A 20086-nucleotide genomic window follows, 5' to 3' on the forward strand; every position below is an offset into this window, starting at 1 on the left:
AACGTAGAAAAGAATAATTCCACACACACACACACACACACACACACACACACACACACACACACACACACACACACACACACACACACACACACACACACACACATTTACATCTATATTTGAGTCAGATAACCTGCCAACACCTCTTCACTTGACATAGAGTCTAAGACTCGAAACATCATGTTTTTTTTGTTTTGTTTTTTTATCTTGAAGTACCTTTGCTTTTATGCAACCTTTTATAATTTTCAGCTATATTTAATTCAATTTGTACAAGGTAATAGTTGAGGAGGAGGAGGAGGAGGAGGAGGAGAAAAAGAAGAGCAGGTAACAAACAGGCCTTCCTTTAAATAGCTTTGCAAGGATTAACTCCCTTCCACCACCAGTGTGGCATTTATTTCAACACCAGCCAGGATAGAGCACCAATGTTGTTGAAATGCGACCAGATCATGGATCGGTTGGTATCAGTGTCAGTGTCAGTATCAGTAGCTCAAGGACCGAGGCGTCACTGCGTTCGGAGAAATCCATATAGGCCACACCACATCTGCCAAGCAGATGCCTGACCAGCAGCGTGACCCAACGCGCTTAGTCAGGCCTCGAGAAAAAAAAAAGAAAAAAAGAAGAAAAAAAGAGGGGGTGGGGGGGTAAATGAATATCTATAATTAAAAAAATAACAATAAAAATAAGGAAAAGAAAAAAAATAATAACAATAACAAGAATAATAATAATAATAGATAAAAAATAAAATAAAAAGACAATAATGACATTGAATAAACAAATAAATGTAAGACGTACAGGCAACACACACACACACACACACACACACACACACACACACACACACGTGCACAGAGCTCTCCTGACACATGTGTACACTAACACACTCGTGAATGCATACTAACATTCAAATACACACACACACACACACACACACACACACACACACTAACACAGGCTGCCACTGATTGGCTGCAAGAGGGGTGGGAAAAGATCTCTGATGCCAGGATCAAACGTGTTGCTCAGCCTATTGTATTTGGAAAAGCCCACTGCAGAGACTCTGTTCTGTTTTGAAGAAATATGCGCAATGTTGTTTTGGAAATTATGCCAATATTCGTTTGATTTGCAAAGTATTGTGCTCTACCGTGATCTTTCATGCTAGACTTATGGCCACTCCCTCTCTCTCTACCTTTATTGGGTCGGTTATTAATCACAAACCTATCTACTGCCCTTTATTTTCGGTGGTAGGATAGGCCATATTTCCTACAATGATAAAGATGATCAATTTTATAGTTATTTGTCCCCATAGTATAGAATAAAATGAAATGAGAATGGGCCAGCAAAGTTTGAACTATCCCAGATGAAGTGTTGAAGTATGCACCATAGTTGAATGTGTGCATATTATGTATGTGTTTTTATATGTTGTGTGTACACTTGTAGTTGGATGTGCCACAATTTACATGCACGTGTACTACCATCCATCGAAGTGCACCCACAATTTTTGCATTGTATAATTGAGGGAAAAGGTTTTGAAAACAGTTGTTTGGTTTAAATCATTGTTTTGCATGCAAGGCCATTCAAGAATTTTTTGTTGTTGTTGTTGAAAATCTGGCGGATAGCTCAAAACGAAAACGCAATTCGCGTGACCTGGTACGGTGTAGGGGAGATAACTGAAATGAAAGCGGCGCTGTATTTTTAAGGAAAGACAACTCTTGGCATTACTCTTGTGAAACGCAATTGAAGAGTTGTTTCCCTTAGACCATTTGCGTGCATCTCTCTCGTCTCTCTCTCTCTCTCTCTCTCACACACACACACAAACACACACACACAAACAAACACACTAAGGAGTGAACTGAAGATGAAGTTCATTTTGTTCTGAAGTGTCCTGTGTTGCACGATATTCGTCAAAAATTTGTCCCAAAGAAATATTATGAACGCCCTTTGGTTAGATTTTGTTTATTCAGTGTAAAAGGAAACATCGCTTCGTTCTTATATAAAGCTTTTAAGTTAAGAGAAATAGTATCGCCCTAATTTCTGTAGTTGAACTGTGTAAACAGTTGAATGCTTATTGCCAGTTACGGCGATGTCTACATATCTTGTTATTGCCGCTCATTCATATATATATATATATATATATTTTTTTTTTTTTTTTTTTTTTTGGGGGGGGGGGGGGGGGGGGGGGGCTATGGCTGTAATAAATAAATCATCCGTGTCTGTGTCTCTCTCTTTTGGAGATAGAACTGTCTATTACTCTCTTTTATTTCACAATTGGAGGCAGATTAATTTTATTTTAGTTATTTATTCATTTATTTTTGTTTATTCTTTTTTGTTAGGCATCTCACGTGAATATGCAAAGCATATTCTGTATTATATTAAGTACTGAACTAAAAGTTTTTAAAAAATCCGAAGTACTTGACAGAATAAATGCAAGAAAGAACAAGAGAGAGAGAGAGAAAAGAGAGAGAGAGAGAGAGAGAGAGAGAGAGAGAGAGAGAGCGCACACACACACACTGACTCACACACACTGACTCACTCACACACACACACACACACACACACACACTCACACACACACACACACACACACACACACACACACACTCACTCACTCACTCACTCACTCACTCACACACACACACACACACACACACACACACACACACACACACACACACACACACACACACACACACACACATACACACACACACCACCACCACCACCACTGACCACCACCTCCCACACAACCTCATCCTTATTTCCTACTTCCCTTCAACAGCAGCAGCAACAACAGCGACAACACCACCAACACCAACATCAGCGCAGGCAGAAGACACCTCACCACAGCAGGTTGGGGTCCAGATCAAGGTCAGGAGCAGGACAACCCAAACTCCACCACCACCACCACCACCTCCACCACAACCACCACCACCACCAACAACAACACCACCACCACCACCACCAACAGCAGCAACAACAACACCCACCATCAGTCATAGTCCTCCCCGAGCCCAGAGACTTTGTCCAGCTGCTCAGCGAGCGTCTCACCGCCCTGGACGCTGACTGCAGCAGCTTGGAGAGCATGGCGATGACTGGCGGCATCTCCAGCAGCTACAGCACCAGCAGCAGGAGACAGAGGGGAAGGGAAGCACCGGTGCTGGCAGTGGGGCTGATGGAAGAGCCCGAGGACGACCACCACCAGCTGAGGCAGCTCCACAGCTTCACAGAGCGAATGATGGGCGTCGTCGTCGGGGAGGACGAGGCGGCCGACGAGGGGGACCTCTTCAGCAGCAGCAGCTGCAGCGGCGGGGACACCGCCCTCGGGGGATTCTCGGCCACGGACTCTGACAGCGAAGAGATGAGTGACGCCGACTCGGACGTGCACTACCTGAGCGAGCTGCGCGAGCAGGACTGGCGACGGTTCGCGATGCGCTGGGAGCAAGAGGAGGAGGAGGAGGAAGAAGAGGATAGTGGTGGAAGAGGAGGAGGAGGACGAGGAGTAGGAGCAGGAGGGGAGGAGGAGGAAGAAGCGGATAAGGACGACGAGGGTGAGTTCAGTGTGGTGTGTGATAAGAGCCAGGAGGGGGGGGTGGGGTGCGGGGGAGGGATAGTCTTGGGGTGAGGGTGTGTGGAGTGGTGGAAGGATTAGGTGGGGGGGGGGAGGAGGGGGGGGAGGGGCAGGACCGGGGGCGGGGGGTAAGAGGTGGAGGAAGAAGAGGATGGGGAAGGAGGAGGAGGAGATGAGAAAGGACGAGGGCGAGTTCAGTGTGTGTGTGATGAAGAGGATGGTCGTGGGGGGTTGGGGGTGGGGGAGGGGTGGAAGGGGGGTGGGTGGGAAGGGAGAAGAGGAGGGGAGAAGGGGTATGTGTGGGGTGGGGAAGGTGGAGGTGTCGAAGTGAGGACTCTAACGGGTGTGTGTGTGTGTGTGTGTGTGTGTGTGTGTGTGTTTCTATGTCTGTCTGCCTCTGTGTGTGTGTGTGTGTGTGTGTGTGTGTGTGTGTGTGTGTGTGTGTCTTTCAATGTCTGTCTGCCTCTGTGTGTGTGTGTGTGTGTTTGTGTGTGTCTTTCAATGTCTGTCTGCCTCTGTGTGTGTGTGTGTGTGTGTGTGTGTGTGTGTGTGTGTGTGTGTGTGCGCGCGTTTCAGTGTCTGTCTGTCTCTCTCTCTCTCTCTCTCTAAACACCATGCTTGTGCCTCTCTCTTTCTCTCTCTCTCTCTGTGTCGGTGTGTGTGTCAGTGTGTGTGTGTGTTTGTGTGTGTTTGTGTGTGTGTGTGTGTCTTTCAATGTCTGTCTGCCTCTGTGTGTGTGTGTGTGTGTGTGTGTGTGTGTGTGTGTGTGCGTTTCAGTGTCAGTCAGCCTGTCTGTCTGTCTGTCTGTCTCTCTCTCTCTCTAAACACCATACTTGGTCTTGTCCAAGTTTTTTGTCTCGGACAAAATTTTGTCTTGTCTTGTCTTGTCTCTCTCTCTCTCACCCTCTCTCTCTCTCTCTGTATGCGTATGTTTCAGTTACTCTGTCTCCATTCTATCCTCTTTCTTTATATATATATATATATATATATGTGTATGTGTGTGTGTGTGTTTCAGTTCCGGCGCCGTCTGTGTGTGTGTGTGTGTGTGTGTGTGTGTGTGTGTGTGTGTCTGTCTCCCTCCCATTCTCTGTGTTTGTTTTTCAGTGTCTCTGCTCGCATCTTCCTCCACCACGGCCCTCTTTCTTTGTATGGAAGGTGTGTGTTTTCATATCTGTGTGTGTGTGTGTGGTGTTTTCGTATCTGTGTGTGTGTGTGTGTGTGTGTGTGTGTGTGTGTGTGTGTTTCAGTTCCGGCGCCGTCTGTGTGTGTGTGTGTTTGTGTTTCAGTGTCTCTGCTCGCATCTTCCTCCACCACCCTCTTTCTTTGTATGGAATGTGTGTGTTTTCATATCTGTGTGTGTGTGTGTGTGTGTTGTGTGTGTGTGTGTGTGTGTGTGTGTGTGTGTGCCTGCCCACCCTCCTTCTCCCTCTGTGTGTGTGTCAGTTTCAGTGCCTCTGCCTGTTCTGTCTGTCTGTCTGTCTGTCCAGTGTCTGCCTAACGTGACCTGTCTGTTTAATTTCTTTGCTGACTGATAGCTTCGAGATTTCTCAATTCTGAATCAGTAATAATGCATTTATTTGTCAATTTTAGGCTGCTGCTTTGAAAAAGTCATTACCACGTAACGCAATCTTTGCAGGGCTAATAGAATCTCGAAAACCCCAGTGTATTTTGTTTTGATACAGAAGATGAATTTTAATTTGTTTTATACCCGAAATCAAATGCAGTAAACTTTGACATTCAGCGACCTCACTTCAACGTCAGGTTGAACTTTTCAGGATTTAACTGTGCTCACAAAACATACACACACACGCGCGCGTGCACACACACACACACACACAAACACTCACACAGTGACACGCACACACACACACACACACACACACCGTATAAACACACACACACTGGCACGCACACACTGGCACCGGCACACACACACGCGCGTGCGCTTTCTTAACACAGACACACAGACTCTATCCTCACACACACACACACACACACACCGTATAAACACACACACACTGGCACGCACACACTGGCACACACACACACACACACGCGCGTGCGCTTTCTTAACACAGACACACTGACTCTATCCTCACACACACACACACACACACACACACAATGCGGCACAATGCGTGTATGTGTTCATCAAGATGAACCTGAACCCCTACATAAATTCGTTTTTTTAAATTCCTTGTCTTTCAGCCCGGTCAGTCGAATAGCTTCCATTGGCATCGCCGGACCAGACTGTTCAGTGGACGACAGCAAAACAACATTGAACAACTGACAACAAAACCTGAAATGGAACTGAATAGATAGAATGTAAATAACACGATACTTTTTTCTTTCTTTTTTTTTTTTTTTTTTTTTTTTTAAACTCAAGGCCGCCATTGACGTAAACCAAACGTGAAATTAAAACTGAGAAGACCCCGGCGAACAATTAAACAGAATGACGTCAATTGCCTGCGAATCGATTTTCAGCTGCAAAACGGTTGCCGCCGGAGTGGTTTTTGTTAATTTCTTCACTGACCGAGATAACTGATCGAAACTGTTGAAAATTGTTTACCGCGATATATTCTCTCTCCCTCTTTCTCTCTCTCAGTGGCCTTTGATATAGTCATGCCCATGGATTAAACTAGTAAGAGCAAGGTATCGTGGTTGATGAATGTAGCTGGTAAACAGTGACCTTTTTCTGCTTTAACTTCTCAGTCTTCTTCTGAACAGCCGCAGAGCTACTCGTCAGTAGTTAAGTAGTGATCATAAATAAATGAATGAATAAATGAATAGATAAAGAAATGAATAAATCAGTATACATAGCGGCTACAGCCGTGAGCAGTTTTGTTTTGATTTTTACTGATTTTGTTTGTGTGTTTGTTTCTCTGGGGACCGCAACTTCCCCGGGCCTTATTTCACTCAGTCGTATGTCGTACCACTGAATAGGCTCAGTTTACGCGTAGGACTGTTTTCACCCTGCCATTTAGCAAACGACGCAGCGGCCGTTTTCGGGACTATGATCACGAAGTAAAATAAATAAATAAATAAGTGACAGTAAAGTGAGAAGAATTCCGGCTGACTTTATAACATTTCAAACTGATAGCCACACACGCACACACACTGCAGCACTGACTTATCTGCAGTTTCATCGAGTCACACGGATACCAATACCTAACCCTCAACCGACAAACCTACGTACCCAGCCCTAACCTAAACACACACACACACACGTCACATGTCATGTGCAGTGTGTTTCCAAGTTTAAAAAAAAAATCGACAAGCAACTAAACAAAAACAAAACAAAACACAAACAACATTGCAATCAGCATAAAATTGATCTTATCGATCATCAACCTGTAGCTTGTCTGTTTGTATTATTTCATTCGCCTTTTACCATCATTCTTCTTCTGAGCTCAAGTCCTTTTCCGTTCAACTCGACTGTCCATTCTTGGCTTCCGCCTTTGAAAGCCACGTGTTCGGAACTTGCCCTGCACGCGACCAAACGTGTGTCTGCCTTTCCACCACCTGTCTTCGTCCGCAAAAAACGAAAGCGGCATTGAAGCGTGCGTACCTGTTGAAAAGAAAATTTGCTACAAATATTCAGTGGTCTAGCTCCTGCGTGTACTGGTTGGCCATACCTGCGTTGCTGTCAGGTGAAAGTGTGTGTTGAGTGTCCGAACTAAATTATCTCGGGTCGCCTCTCTTTGATCCCCGTCGAGCAGTTTCCGGTGTGAAGCCAGCTGCTTGCACGCGGACGGATCTGTTTACTCCAGTACAACATGGCAGCGAAGGCCCCGACCTCTCCGAGTACTGTCAAGAGCAACTTCGAACTTCTTCTTTTGGCAGGTAAAGTTCTTGATTACTTCAATGGTAAGTCGTTTGATATTTTCGACCGTTTTAGCGTTCATTACGAACGTTCTGTTGGTTTTGGGGATCAAAAGCCGTGGCTTATGAAACTCGGTTAAACTGTCCCATGCCAAACCAGGAAGTGACATTTTCATTTTTGTTCGTTCGTTTCCTGTTTGGAAAGAAAGGCTTCTAGGTGAAGTGTACGGACCCTCAGCTTTCGAGTTGCGGTTTCCTTTCTCCCATCCGAGCTCGTTTGCTTTGTCCGTCAGTGGTAAAGTTTTCACTGAGTGACTTTCGTGTGGAATTCGCGTGCCGTAACATGCGGGCCGTTTCACTGTTCCGTGGTCCGTCTCCATGTTGTAACGGCAACGGTCGCGCAGTTGTTGATGTCGAATATTTTTGAGAGAAACCCAGTTAATGTACAGTTTCTTTCAGTCAATCAGTGTGTCAGAACCATTTTGGAAGCATCGATCTTTGTTAAGGGCATTTGGTAATTTCTTAAAATTTCAGCCACGGTGACCGAGTTAGTTCACCAGCGGCAGTATCATAAACACTGACATTGACACGTACCTTTCTGTAGTTTGGTATGTTGTGCATTGTTCAGTTCGGATAGATCTGTATTGAGTGGATTTAGATTAACCAGCAAAGGTCGAATCACCATATTTGCTAATTCAGTTGTAACATATAACACAGTGATATAATACTCATTCTTGGTGAATGAGCATCTCAATAGAAGGTCAAACTGGTCTCATTGATTGATAACACTCTTATGCATGGGTTTGTGTAGTCATGTGCATTTCATTGTCAGTGTGTTGAGCTGGGTAGATGCTATGGTTATGAACTATATTAATACTATTTGCCCAATCTAAATGAGGTCGCCATGCTACTTTTAACTAAGAAGCAAATACGTCAGTATTAAGTCAACTTTTAGAGCCAAGACAGGCAACTATGATATGGTACTACAAAAGTAACAAACACAGAAAATTGTTCCTCCTGCAAATGTAGCAACTCTATGGTCACTAAGGCCAGTTTGGTGAGATTCCACTGTGCTTACACTGGACAAGCAAGATTTCATTTTGTGTTGTACAGTTTATACTGCTTGTTGAGTCTATGTATCATGGCAGTGATTTGTGTGAAATAGTTGAACAAGACCGTACCCTTCTGTTAAACATTCTACATCACACTACTCAGCTGTCTGATGTAAAAGAGTTTAAGATGTTCAGTGCTATAGTAATTAGTATACTACACGAAAAACATTCGAGTTAAAGTCAGCACTGGATTCTAATTTCTGTGTATTGTGTCACATGTTTGGATTGCTGAAAATTAGACACAAGACTTAATAATAATGATTGTAAATGAGAACCATTTCTTTTCTTTTTTTCCTTTTTTTAATTTAACCACACATACTTCACCGTGACCCACTAGTACAGACTCCGGCAAGGAGTCTGATTCCTGTCCTGTGCAAACTACTGCCTGTCAATTTTTTTAAGTTTCTTTTTATGTTATATTTGACTAGTTTACTTTCAATAAAAAAAAATTAAAAAAATTCTCCTTTCCCCTCCTCTCATTAAAACTCAGAGTTTCTGTCTTCCAGTCAGAATTCAATATGTATTGGTAAATTTAGTGCAGTTCAAATTTTTTAAGTTAAAGATTCTTTCTTAATTTTTAGTCAGTGGAATTCCAATGTTTATACAGGTCTTCAAAAGTGCTTTCTCTGTGACATGTTCATTTCATAATTTGTAATGTTTAGGGAGACCCAGAGATGATCAAGACTGAAAGAACTGGATCAAAATTATAAATTACAAGACATGACATGACACTATGTATATATTGTTGATGTAGTCACTGAAGTCAGTATGGATTCTATGAAGTGTGAGGGATGGGTTGAATAAGCAGTGCCTATTCTTGCCTATTAGTGATAGTATCATCCATGAAATAAATAATATTGTTACTAATGTTACTTCCAGTGAGTGCACAATCACTTCCGAACTCACTGTCGTTTCTAAAATTCATGGAAATCAGATCGAAGACAATGTACGATGCATGCCATACTCCTTTTTCACATTTGAAGATTTCATCTGATGTTATAAATTGAAATTTACTGTCGATTAAGTTGTATGTACTACTAGGGAAATGAAATGAAATATGTTTTCAAATTCACAGATTTAGAATCAGAGGGTAAAAAATACCTTGTTCGATTGTTGTGGTTACCGTATTCGATTTCTCTGATTTCGTAATTTCAGCTATGGCCCTCAACTTCTTTGTCCCACTGTGTGTATAAAAATAACTGAGTGTGTGAGTGGGTTGTGTGTGACACCCACAGAGAGAGTGAGAGCGAGCTCACTAGTCTTTTTTTTTCTTTTCTTTTCTTTCCGGGTTTTTATATTTATTTTATTAATATTGATGTATTTGACTAGTTTTGGGAAAAGTTTTAAGGCTGAGGATGAACAGAAAAGGGTGACTAGTTTTGGGAAAAGTTTTAAGGCTGAGGATGAACAGAAAAGGGATGAATTATTAGTTCCCTGTATTACAGATTCATCCCTGTTCTGAAATCTTTTCCTTCATTTAAAAAAACAACAACTATGTCCTTTAATTACTTAATACTGTACTAGCTGAACACCAAAACATAATAATTTGTTGACAAGTCATGTGGCAGTTAATTACAGTTACAATAGTTAACCTTGTGAGTGTTGACATCTTTAACTAGTTTTAAATACAGATACATTTATCAAGTTTTTTGTTAGCATTGATATTATCGTTACACCCAGTTGTGTGTAGTACCACTTTAAAATGTGTGCTGTGTGTGTGTGTGTGCATATGTGTGTGTGTGTGTGCATGCATGCATGCATTCATGTGTGCATGTGTATACACGTTCATATCTGTGTGTGTGAGAGAGACAGAGATCAAACAGAGAAACTCTGAGAGAGAGAGAGGGAGAGGGTAGGATGGAAGTAAAACACAGGTCACTGCGCATGGCATGCCGGTATCAGCATTCTTATCAGAGACTTGCCACAGTAGCCAGGCTTAGAAAAGAGCAAAGCAAAGTGTGCTGGAAGTTCCCAAGGTTGGCTGTGTTGTTGAGTAAGAAGCCCCTCACTGCTGATGAACTGGGAGAGCTTGATACAAGTTTGTAAACTAGCTGAGCAAACTAGTGTGTAACGCAACACAGAAGAAAGCTAAAACAAACAGTGCAAATCATTTCAATAAGTTTTTCCTTGGCTGTCAGTGTGGCGGAAAATTGTCATTATTCTCAGACTAGTCATCGGGTTTTGTGTTCAGAATAGGTAGTAGTATTAGGATGTATAATACTACTTGTATATGTGTCACTACTAGTATCATATGTGTGCGGTGTACATACAAAAACTGTTTATTTCAGATTTCGTTTAATTGAAAAAAGTGTGCAGTTCATTAGTTGTCGGTACCTTTAGCACTATGACTATTAATTATTCAAGTGCTTGAAGAAGCGTGGAAAATGCTTTGAAAATTATAAAACAGTAAATTAAAAATTTTTTTAAAGCTTATGAATATTAAACCCCTTACTCCCCCCCCCCAGCAAAAAAACAAAACTCACCCCAGAAATTGTGGGTGTGTTGTTATCCAGCTTATGTTTAATTTCCATTTTAAAATCAGAAACTGAGTCTACATGCCTTTCAGATTTTAATAATTTTGTTTTTCACCACTAAAGTGTTGTTGAGAATCAACTCTTTGTGGGGTGGAGTTTACAGCCTGGCATTCTTAAAATCGGTGGTCTTTTTAAATAATTTAATTCTAAAAACTTTCAGTTGGGTAATTTAAGCTTCATATGAAGTTGGGTTGTTTTTTTTTTCTTTTTCTTCTTCGTTTTTTTTTCATCAGTGTGGAGCTGAAATTATAAGAGAGGGCACGAGTTCATTTGGACTCAAAGTATGTCATACATATACTCTGTATATGAACACATGCAAGCAAACACACACACACACACACACACACACACACACAGAGTCACAGTCACACACACACACACACACACACACACACACACAGTGATGCACACACTCACAGTCACACACTCACACAAGAATGAAGAATCAAGAAAACTTTATTCTTTAAGCGACCCATTTTTTAAAATTTCTTAGAGAGGAGCTTAAATCAAATAAATGTGAGAGAGATGGTCACTCATTTGTGCAAGTGCATGCATACATCATACATATGCATTCATTTGCTCACATAAACACATTTGACATACACACTCGACATTCATGAACACACACACACACACACACACACACACGCATGGACACACACACACACACACACATGGACTCTCTCTCTCTCTCTCTCTCTCTCTCTCTCTCGCCCAAGTCCAGGCACTTGCGGAGATATGGGGTTTGTATGGTCCCTCAGTGAAATGCCTAGAGTGTTTCCAAAAGGCCGAAAACATTGCTGACCTTTAGCAAAGCAAAGAGCGGAAGAGTCGAGGTTTGTTTTTTTAGAATTCAGTTTGCACTTTTAGCCGTTTGATGTTGTTGTTGTGACTGTGTTCTTAGAAGCGAAGGGGTGTTATCGAAGACCTGTTGAGTTGAATGCTGTCGTACCTGTTAGTTATTATCAAGAAGGCTTCACGCCGTAATTTTCATCAAATGTCGTATCTGATTTGCGTGTTACTTCACATTCTTGTATCACAGCTTTGTGTTGTTGTTTTTTTAATTTTGTCAGTGCTCACTTTAGCTGTTGATGTGTTTTCTTTTAGGATTGGAAAATATGAATCCAAAACCACTGACAGATTTGCTGGCTGTTTTCGGTGTGCCAATCCATGTCCTCCCCCCCCCCCCCCCCCCCCCAACTTGTGTAAACAAAGTGAGTCTATGTTTTAACCCATTGTTCGGTTGTCTCTGTGTGTCCGTGGTAAACTTTAACATTGACATTTTCTCTGCAAATACTTTGTCTGTTGACACCAAATTAGGCATAAAAATAGGAAAAATTCAGTTCTTTCCAGTCATCTTGTTTAAAACAATATTGCACCTCTGGGATGGGCACAAAAAAAAAAAAAAAAAAAAAAAAAATGAAGCCTAATTATATGCAAACTGCATTTACTGTTATATTTATATTTTTTGTATTCTCTAAACTTGGCACTTTGATCTGATATTCTGACCCAACAACAAGAGCAGTCATTATTATCATTTTTTGTTCAAACAGGAACTTCTTTTGCTAAGCCTGGAAGTTTTATTTATTTTGCAAACGTTTTGGTGCAGACAGTAAAAAAAGGGAAATTACTCTGTAATTAATGCTAGGGGACTTAATTCGCTTTAAACTGATCTTTCTCATCTTAAACATTACATTTTGAAATTATGCACGATACATAATAAAAAGGTTGGATTTTTTTTTCAGTGTATCACAAGTGAGTCTTGAAGGCCTTGCCTCTCTTGTTTTTTTTTTTTTGACCCGCAAGCAATTTCTCATTGTGCAATATGTGCTTTGTTAGCACATCTCAAGACTGTCAGATTGATTTCCCTCTCAAAAACAAGAGTCAAAAAGAGAAGCTAAGTTACTGTGCTGTATGACTTGAGTGAAGCAGTGTGTGTGAGAGATAGTGGGTGTGTGTGTGTGTGTGTGCGTGGTAGAGGAGCTAATTCTCTGTGCAGGGGGGCAGAAAGTTGGGAAAGCTGCCTACCTGGGTAGAGCCAACTGACGGCTGCCACTGGGCGCTCATCATTCGTTTCCTGTGTCATTCAATCAGATTTTAGGTGCACACACATACACACTTAGACAGACATGTAACATTTTACAAACATTTGACGTGTATGACCCTCAGATGTAAAGTCCAATGCACAGCTTCAACATTTATATTGATAATTTGTTTACTGAAGAATTCTTACTCTTAGCCTCCTACATTTTCACAATTAATACTTAATTTTCTCATAAACCTTGAACTGGTGGATGGATATTCAGCTTTAGGTGGTCATTACTTTAGATCATTGTCCATCAATGATTGCTAACAAAGTCAACCAAGCAAAATTTGAGACAATACAAATTGACAGTTAACATGATCATCCATAGTCAGTATAGCCACACAGCATTGTATGCACTGAACACATTCATTGAGGAAAAAATGGGTGGTATAAACGTATTATGAGGTCCATGTAAGAAACTGTCAGACCTGGATGGAATCTTTGACTTTCTGTTTTTGGGGGACAGGGTTTTGTGTGTGTGTGTGTGTGTGTGTGTGTGTTTTATCATCCAGAGTCACTGTGTATTGAGCAGTTTATTAGGACAGATAATGACAAGTTTTGTTGCTCCCATGCCCACCAGTTTTCAGCATGTGAGTGGGTGTAGATAGATAATGATATGCAAAAATGAAGTTTTTGAGACACGCTTCTTTCAGATTTGGTGGTAGTCATCGCTGTAAGTGTTGTGTGGGTGATGGGAATCCTGTGTTATCAGCAGTGGCCGCACAGTGAAGTTGCTGTCACTGTCTGTGTGCGTCTCTGTCATGGGAACTTGCCAGCTGTTCAGCACGGCAGGTCAGAGATTCTTTCTCGTGTCAGGGGGCTCTCAGTGAATTCAGCAGTTGATGATGAGACATGTTCTCTGTGAATTCACTAATATATCAATGATTTAAAACATTTTTGTGTGGACCATTCATAGCAATGGTAAATTAACTAAGAAATGAAAACGCTCTTCATGGGAGAGAAAAAAAATCATAGACTGACTGCTTGCGACAGACATACAAGGGGTGGTGGGCTTGTACCAGATCTGAAACCGTTTGTGGAAGTGTTTGTTTTTTTTCTTTAATGTAACAGTTAGGACCTTGAGACACATCATTGTTGACATGTAGTATCTTCATTGAGACGGGTGCAATAGCCGAATGGTTAAAACGTTGGACTTTCAATCTGAGGGTCTGGGTTCGAATCGCGGTGGCGCCTGGTGGGTAAAGGGTGGAGATTTTTCCGATCTCCCAGATAAACATATGTGCAGACCTGCCAGTGCCTGAACCCCCTTCGTGTGTATACACACACAGAAGCTCAAATGTGCACGTTAAAGATCTTGTAATCCATGTCAGCGTTCGGTGGGTTATTGAAACAAGAACATACCCAGCATGCACACTCCTGAAAACGGAGTATGGCTGCCTACATGGCAGGGTAAATAAACAAAACGGTCATACACGTAAAATGTTAAATGTTTGTCTGAGTGTGTAGGTATGCGTGCCTAACATCTAGGCAGGGTAAATAAACAAAACGGTCATACACGTAAAATGTTAAATGTTTGTCTGAGTGTGTAGGTATGCGTGCCTAACATCTGATTGAATGACACAGGTAACAAATGGTGAGCGCCCAATGGCAGCCGTCAGTCGGCTCTACCCAGGTAGGCAGCCTGTGGTGCAAATGACTCCGTGTTTGTAAAGCTTGGTCTCCGACCGAGGATATGCAGTATATAAGTATCCATGTCAATCAATCAACCAGTAATATTTAAAGGGAAGTATCAAACATAAATTTTGTCCAGTAATGTCAGTTGACTGAAAGAAACCCTCAGTTTTAGAAGGCTGTTCCTTTCTTCATTTATTTTGTTTCTTTCCGATTAGTTGTTGAGATGCTTGTTGAAGAAGCTTCAGAATGTGAGCCCACCCCACCGCCCTTGATGCCACATCGTCAGTGGCTGAACTCTGACCTCATTAACTGATTCTGACCTCATTAACTGATTAAGTAGGCTGAAGTCCAGGACAGACCCCTAGTCAGTGTTTGACCATGTTCATTCCATTCTCGCTGGTGAGCAAGTTGTTGAGCACTTGCTGTCACTGCCACTGTTTATGTGTGTACCGTGAGAACCAGGCACGTGGCATTTCCGTTTGTCCGTGTGTTGCCAGCTCAGTGAGCGCGAGATAAGAGAAAGAGAAAGAGAAAGATATTTTCGAGGGTGGAGGAGAAACAGATGCTCAAGGGAGGTAACTCGATGAAGACACTCCAGCAATTCCCAAATCGAGAGTTATGTCCCTTAGACCTTTTGTGCCTCGGCTCTTTTTCGAACCATTTGGTCAGATAAATATTTAGGAAAGCGAAATTGTAGCTGCACTCAAGTGGGGGCGGACACATACACACACGCGCATGCACGCACACGCACGCACGCGCGCGCGCGCGCACACACACGCACACACACACACACACACACACACACACACACGGTGCAATGGTCGAATGGTTAGAGTGTTTGATATCTCGACCGGGTTTCTTGAGATCGATCCGTGGCGCATCTTGTGGGTTTAAGGTGGAGATTTTTCCGATCTTCAGGTCAGCGTGTGTGCAGACCTGCCACTGCCGGACTCCCTTTGTGTGTGTACGCATTCAGAAGATCAAATTCGCACGTTGAAGATCCAGTGATCCATGTGAGGCGTTCGGTGGGTTGTGTTCAAAAGAACTTACCTGGCAAGCACGTCCGTGAGAAAACAGAGTATGGCTGCCTGCATGGCGGGTAAAATAAGCAAAGATATATATACTTAAAAAGTCACGTCTGTGTGTGTGTGTGAGTTAAGAAATACTCATAGATATCTGATTGAATATATATATATATATATATATATATATATATATATAAATAATAATAATAATAATAAACCCTCGTGCGTGTGCGTGCGTGCGTGTGTGGGCATACACACTCATTATCCAAAGATTCAACACCAAGCCCCTCAGAAATGTTTTCCGTGAGATTTTACCATATTATGAAGAACCGTAACCACACGCACACTGGAAAACCGAGGCGTTCTCATTTCTCTGCATTCCCCCCCCCCACCCACCCCCCCCCAACTGTCATTCTCTCCACCACCACCCCCACCACCCGTCCCCCTCCCCTCCAACCCTCGCCAAACCCCCCATCAGTCTGTCATATTTCTGTGTCCATTTCATAACCCTAATGGCCTGTGACACGTGAGAAAGCCGCGAGTGCTCTCTTAGTGCCGAGCTACTTCAGTTAGTTACTACTCAGCGCGAGTTCGATAGCAGACCGAAATCGACACGACAGGGTTTTTCAGATGTCTGTCAATGAGACTTGATCGATACCAGACAGGATGAATGGTTTTTTTATAGTGGACACACATCCAGGCAGACTAGACAGACAGACTGGCAAAAAAAAAAAAAAAAAAAAAGGCAAACAGATGTTGATGTTTGTTCTTGGTCTTAGAGTCCTCACTCGGTGATAAATCCTTATGTGTGTGTGTGTGTGTGTGTGTGTGTGTGTGTGACTCTTGGCGAGATACTCGGTTTAAATCGAAAACAAACAAACAAAAACAAAAACAACAATAACAAAAAATTGGGTTTACCGGATCGACTAATATTTTGTTTGAAATGCGAACAGCTTTCGTCTTTTTCGTCAACAGAGAGGCAGTTTTCGTCTTTTTCGCCATCTGAGACAAAGCTTTGGTTTTTGCCAGTCCACTAGTGTTGACTTTTAGGGGGTTGGATGGATCAGAATTAGTCAGATTGTGCATGTTAATGGGTGTTTTTATTTTATTTTATTTTATTTTATTGCTGTAATTTAGCTTCTTATAAGGATCATGTAGGCGTTAATTGAAATTACATAAGTTTGATTGAACAGGGTGTTAGACATGCGTTTGTTTCCCAAGTTTTAGATCTTCGCTGGTGTAGAATGTATCCAGATTTACAGGTCCCAAGAAGAAAGTGTTGGCAGTCGATCGTGTTTGATTTGTCTTCTGAAACTTAGGATTATGTCAGATTGACGAGAACACAGGGATGAAAGTTTAGCCAGTCGGTAGATTTTGTTGTTGTTGTTGTTTTTTTGGGGGGTGGGGTTCTTTTTTTAGTTTTCGGTTAATTAAAAATCGATAATTTGTATTTTTTGTGTTTCTTGTATTTTTATTTCTTTTTATCACAACAGATTTCTCTGTGTGAAATTCGGGCTGCTCTCCCCAGGGAGAGCGCGTCGCTACACGACAGCACCACCTTTTTTTTTCTTTCTTTTTTTTTGTAATTTTTTCCTGCGTGCAGTATTTTTTTTATTTGTTTTTCCTATCGAAGTGGATTTTTCTACAGAATTTTGTCAGGAACAACCCTTTTGTTGCCGTTGGTGCTTTTACGTGCGCTAAGTGCATGCTGCACACGGGACCTCGGTTTATCGTCTCATCCGAATGACTAGCGTCCAGACCACCACTCAAGGTCTAGTGGAGAGGGAGAAAATAGCCGTGATTCGAACCAGCGCGCTCAGATTTTCTCGCTTCCTAGGCGGACGGTTTACCTCTAGGCCATCACTCCACTCTTGTGGAGTCTTGAATGACTTTGTCTAAAGGACACGTGTGTGTGCATGTGTAAGGACAGGGAGGCCCATTAAGGACCTTGTTGCAGTTGGTCTCGTCCTGTGGGGCAGAGGTTTTTCTTTTCTTTTTTCTCTCTTTTTTTTTTATTGATCGGCGTGGTGTGACGTCAGCACTTCCTGGTGCTGGGGGATGTTTTCCGCCTTTGTGTCTGATGACTTCCGCTACCATGTGGGTCAGCCTTTGGGGGGGGGGGTGGGGGGGGGCTTTTAGGGCGGGGTGGGGTGGGGAGAGGTCGGGGACAGCCGTTGTGTATGTGTGTGCGTGTGTGTGCGCGCTGAAGCTCTTGAATAGAAATATGGATGTTATGTTCTTTCCGTCTTGCACTGTGACAGAAAAAAAAAGAGGGCAAAGAGTCAGTAACAGTGAGTGCGTCTGCTTCACGGTGTGTGTGTGTGTGTGTGTGTGTGTGTGTGTGTGTAAGGGCAAATGCGTGCGTGTGTGTGTGAACATGTTTGCATGCTGTTATCTCCCGTGATTTGTACGAGGGTGACAGAGTACTCTGTGCACATGATTCAACAGGCTGAAACGAGGGACTCTGCACAGCGCTTTACCTTACTGGAAAGAGAGAGAGAGAGAGAGGAAGAAGAAAAAGAAAGTTGGTCGGCAATCTCATCGGAAATACCAATTCTCTCTCTCTCTCTCTCTTCATTGTTAATTTCCTGCTTTGATTTCGCTAATTCGTGGGCCTTTATTTATTATATAAAAAAAACACCTAAAAAACAACAACAACAACAACAACAAAACCGGCAGTTCTCTTGCATTGTTGAAGCGATATTACCAGTACGTAAGAGACGTTGCTATTCATTTTCAGTGGGTTGGGTGCTGTTTTGAGGGTTATTTTACTTCCCTCTCTAACCACTAACTGGTCTTCCCTTTCTCTTCCTTTCTTTCCATTCTTCTTCCTCCGCCCCCCCCCCCACCCCCCACTCCACTCCACCTTTTTCTCTTACCCCCACCTTCCTTTCCACTTTATTCAATCGCCTTTCCATTTCTCTCTCTCTGTTTGAGAGGAGGAAAAACAAAAACAAACAAAAAACAACAACAAACACGGAACTATGCTTTAAAGACAGTGGAACTACGTTTTAAAAACCAATGGTTGAGACGTGTGTTCCAGAACTGTCGGGTGTTGATTTTAGGCAAGATCCATAATACACAGTGCCCCCCCCCCCCCACCCCCGCCCCCCCAATGATGATTAATATGAACATGGCATGGGCGTTCACTTTGCCAGTCCCACAGAGGAGTGGGCGGGAAGGAATATATGGAAATATACCCCCTGATTTGTGAGGATCAGCTGGTGTCAGTTGCATTGCTTGGTTCTAACTTTTGGACAGTTACACGTGACTAAAAACGCCTTCGTTGACCAAACTACGCCATTGATCAGTTCCATACTCCTACTACTTACACACAGTAGCGGGGTTACGGCCATACTAGATTTTGGAAAGCCAACAGAAACTTTAATTTTGATACATCGGACCCAACATGCGATTGTCTTGCCCTCCTGTCTCCGCGTGCCGTCTGACGTCAATCGATTGGTATGACGTCACGGGGCGACAGCTGCCAGAGGGTGAAGGAGGGGGGTGGGGATTAACCGTGTTCGTCCCAGTCACCCCCTCCAGGTTGTTCTTTGTTTGCGTCGCTTCGTTGTGTGGGTTTTTTTTGGGTGTATTTTGTGTGTATGTATGCCTGTGCGTTTTGTTGTATAGTGTGAGGCACGGCGCGTTTCACTTTTGCAGTATTGTTTTTCGTTGCAACGTGCATTAAAGAACAATTTGTGCGTGTATGTGTGTGGTAGTAAAGTGATATTCGCCGGGGGGGGGGGGGGGGGGGGGGGGGGGGGCACGTATTGTCGGATTTTTGTGTGTGTGTGTGAGTGTTGCATTTGGAGTTGTGTCTCTGGCCGAAGATAAGCGCTGTATGTTTTTAAACATTATATCATTAATATTTGTGTGGGTGTTTGTGTACGTTTGCATACCTAGCCTTTGTTTTTGTGTGAGTGGTTTGTTGTTGTTGTTGGGTTTTTGTTGTTGTTGTTGTTGTTTTGTTTGTTTGTTTTTTTACTTCGGAAGTTATTGTTGCAATATAATGCATTCCCTTTGTGGTGCGTACTTTGATGTGTGTTGCTGCTAAATCAGTAATTGTATCGTGAAGGTTTTTATTTATTTATTTATTTATTTATGTTTCATTTCTGTCAGCTCGCTTTTTGTGCTGAACGTATGGATTTTGCATCTTAGGACATTCACCTGAAGGGAAGGGAAGAGGGAGAGAGAGAGAGAGGGTGGGGGAGGGGGGGGGGGCAGGAAAGTGTTGACCCCAGCTTTTTGACAGGCCTAATTTACGCTGGGCTTTTGATCTGTCTTTGTCTTGGAATCTCTTTAGAGGA

The 20086-nt window shown here is 42.6% G+C and overlaps 1 protein-coding gene across 5 annotated transcripts in view; it reads left to right on the plus strand.

The window, feature by feature from the left end:
* LOC143299165 (uncharacterized) overlaps positions 1-20086 on the plus strand; it is a 141327-nt gene that overhangs the window by 100596 nt on the left and 20645 nt on the right. For all 5 annotated transcript variants that reach the window (XM_076612296.1, XM_076612300.1, XM_076612297.1 and 2 more), the window contains one exon: positions 2774-3542. In XM_076612296.1, the coding sequence (XP_076468411.1) occupies positions 2774-3542 (769 nt within the window). The remainder of the gene's footprint in view (positions 1-2773; positions 3543-20086) is intronic.

Source organism: Babylonia areolata, chromosome 24 (genome assembly GCF_041734735.1).
Source record: "Babylonia areolata isolate BAREFJ2019XMU chromosome 24, ASM4173473v1, whole genome shotgun sequence".
In the NCBI taxonomy this organism is placed as follows: Eukaryota; Metazoa; Mollusca; class Gastropoda; order Neogastropoda; family Buccinidae; genus Babylonia; species Babylonia areolata.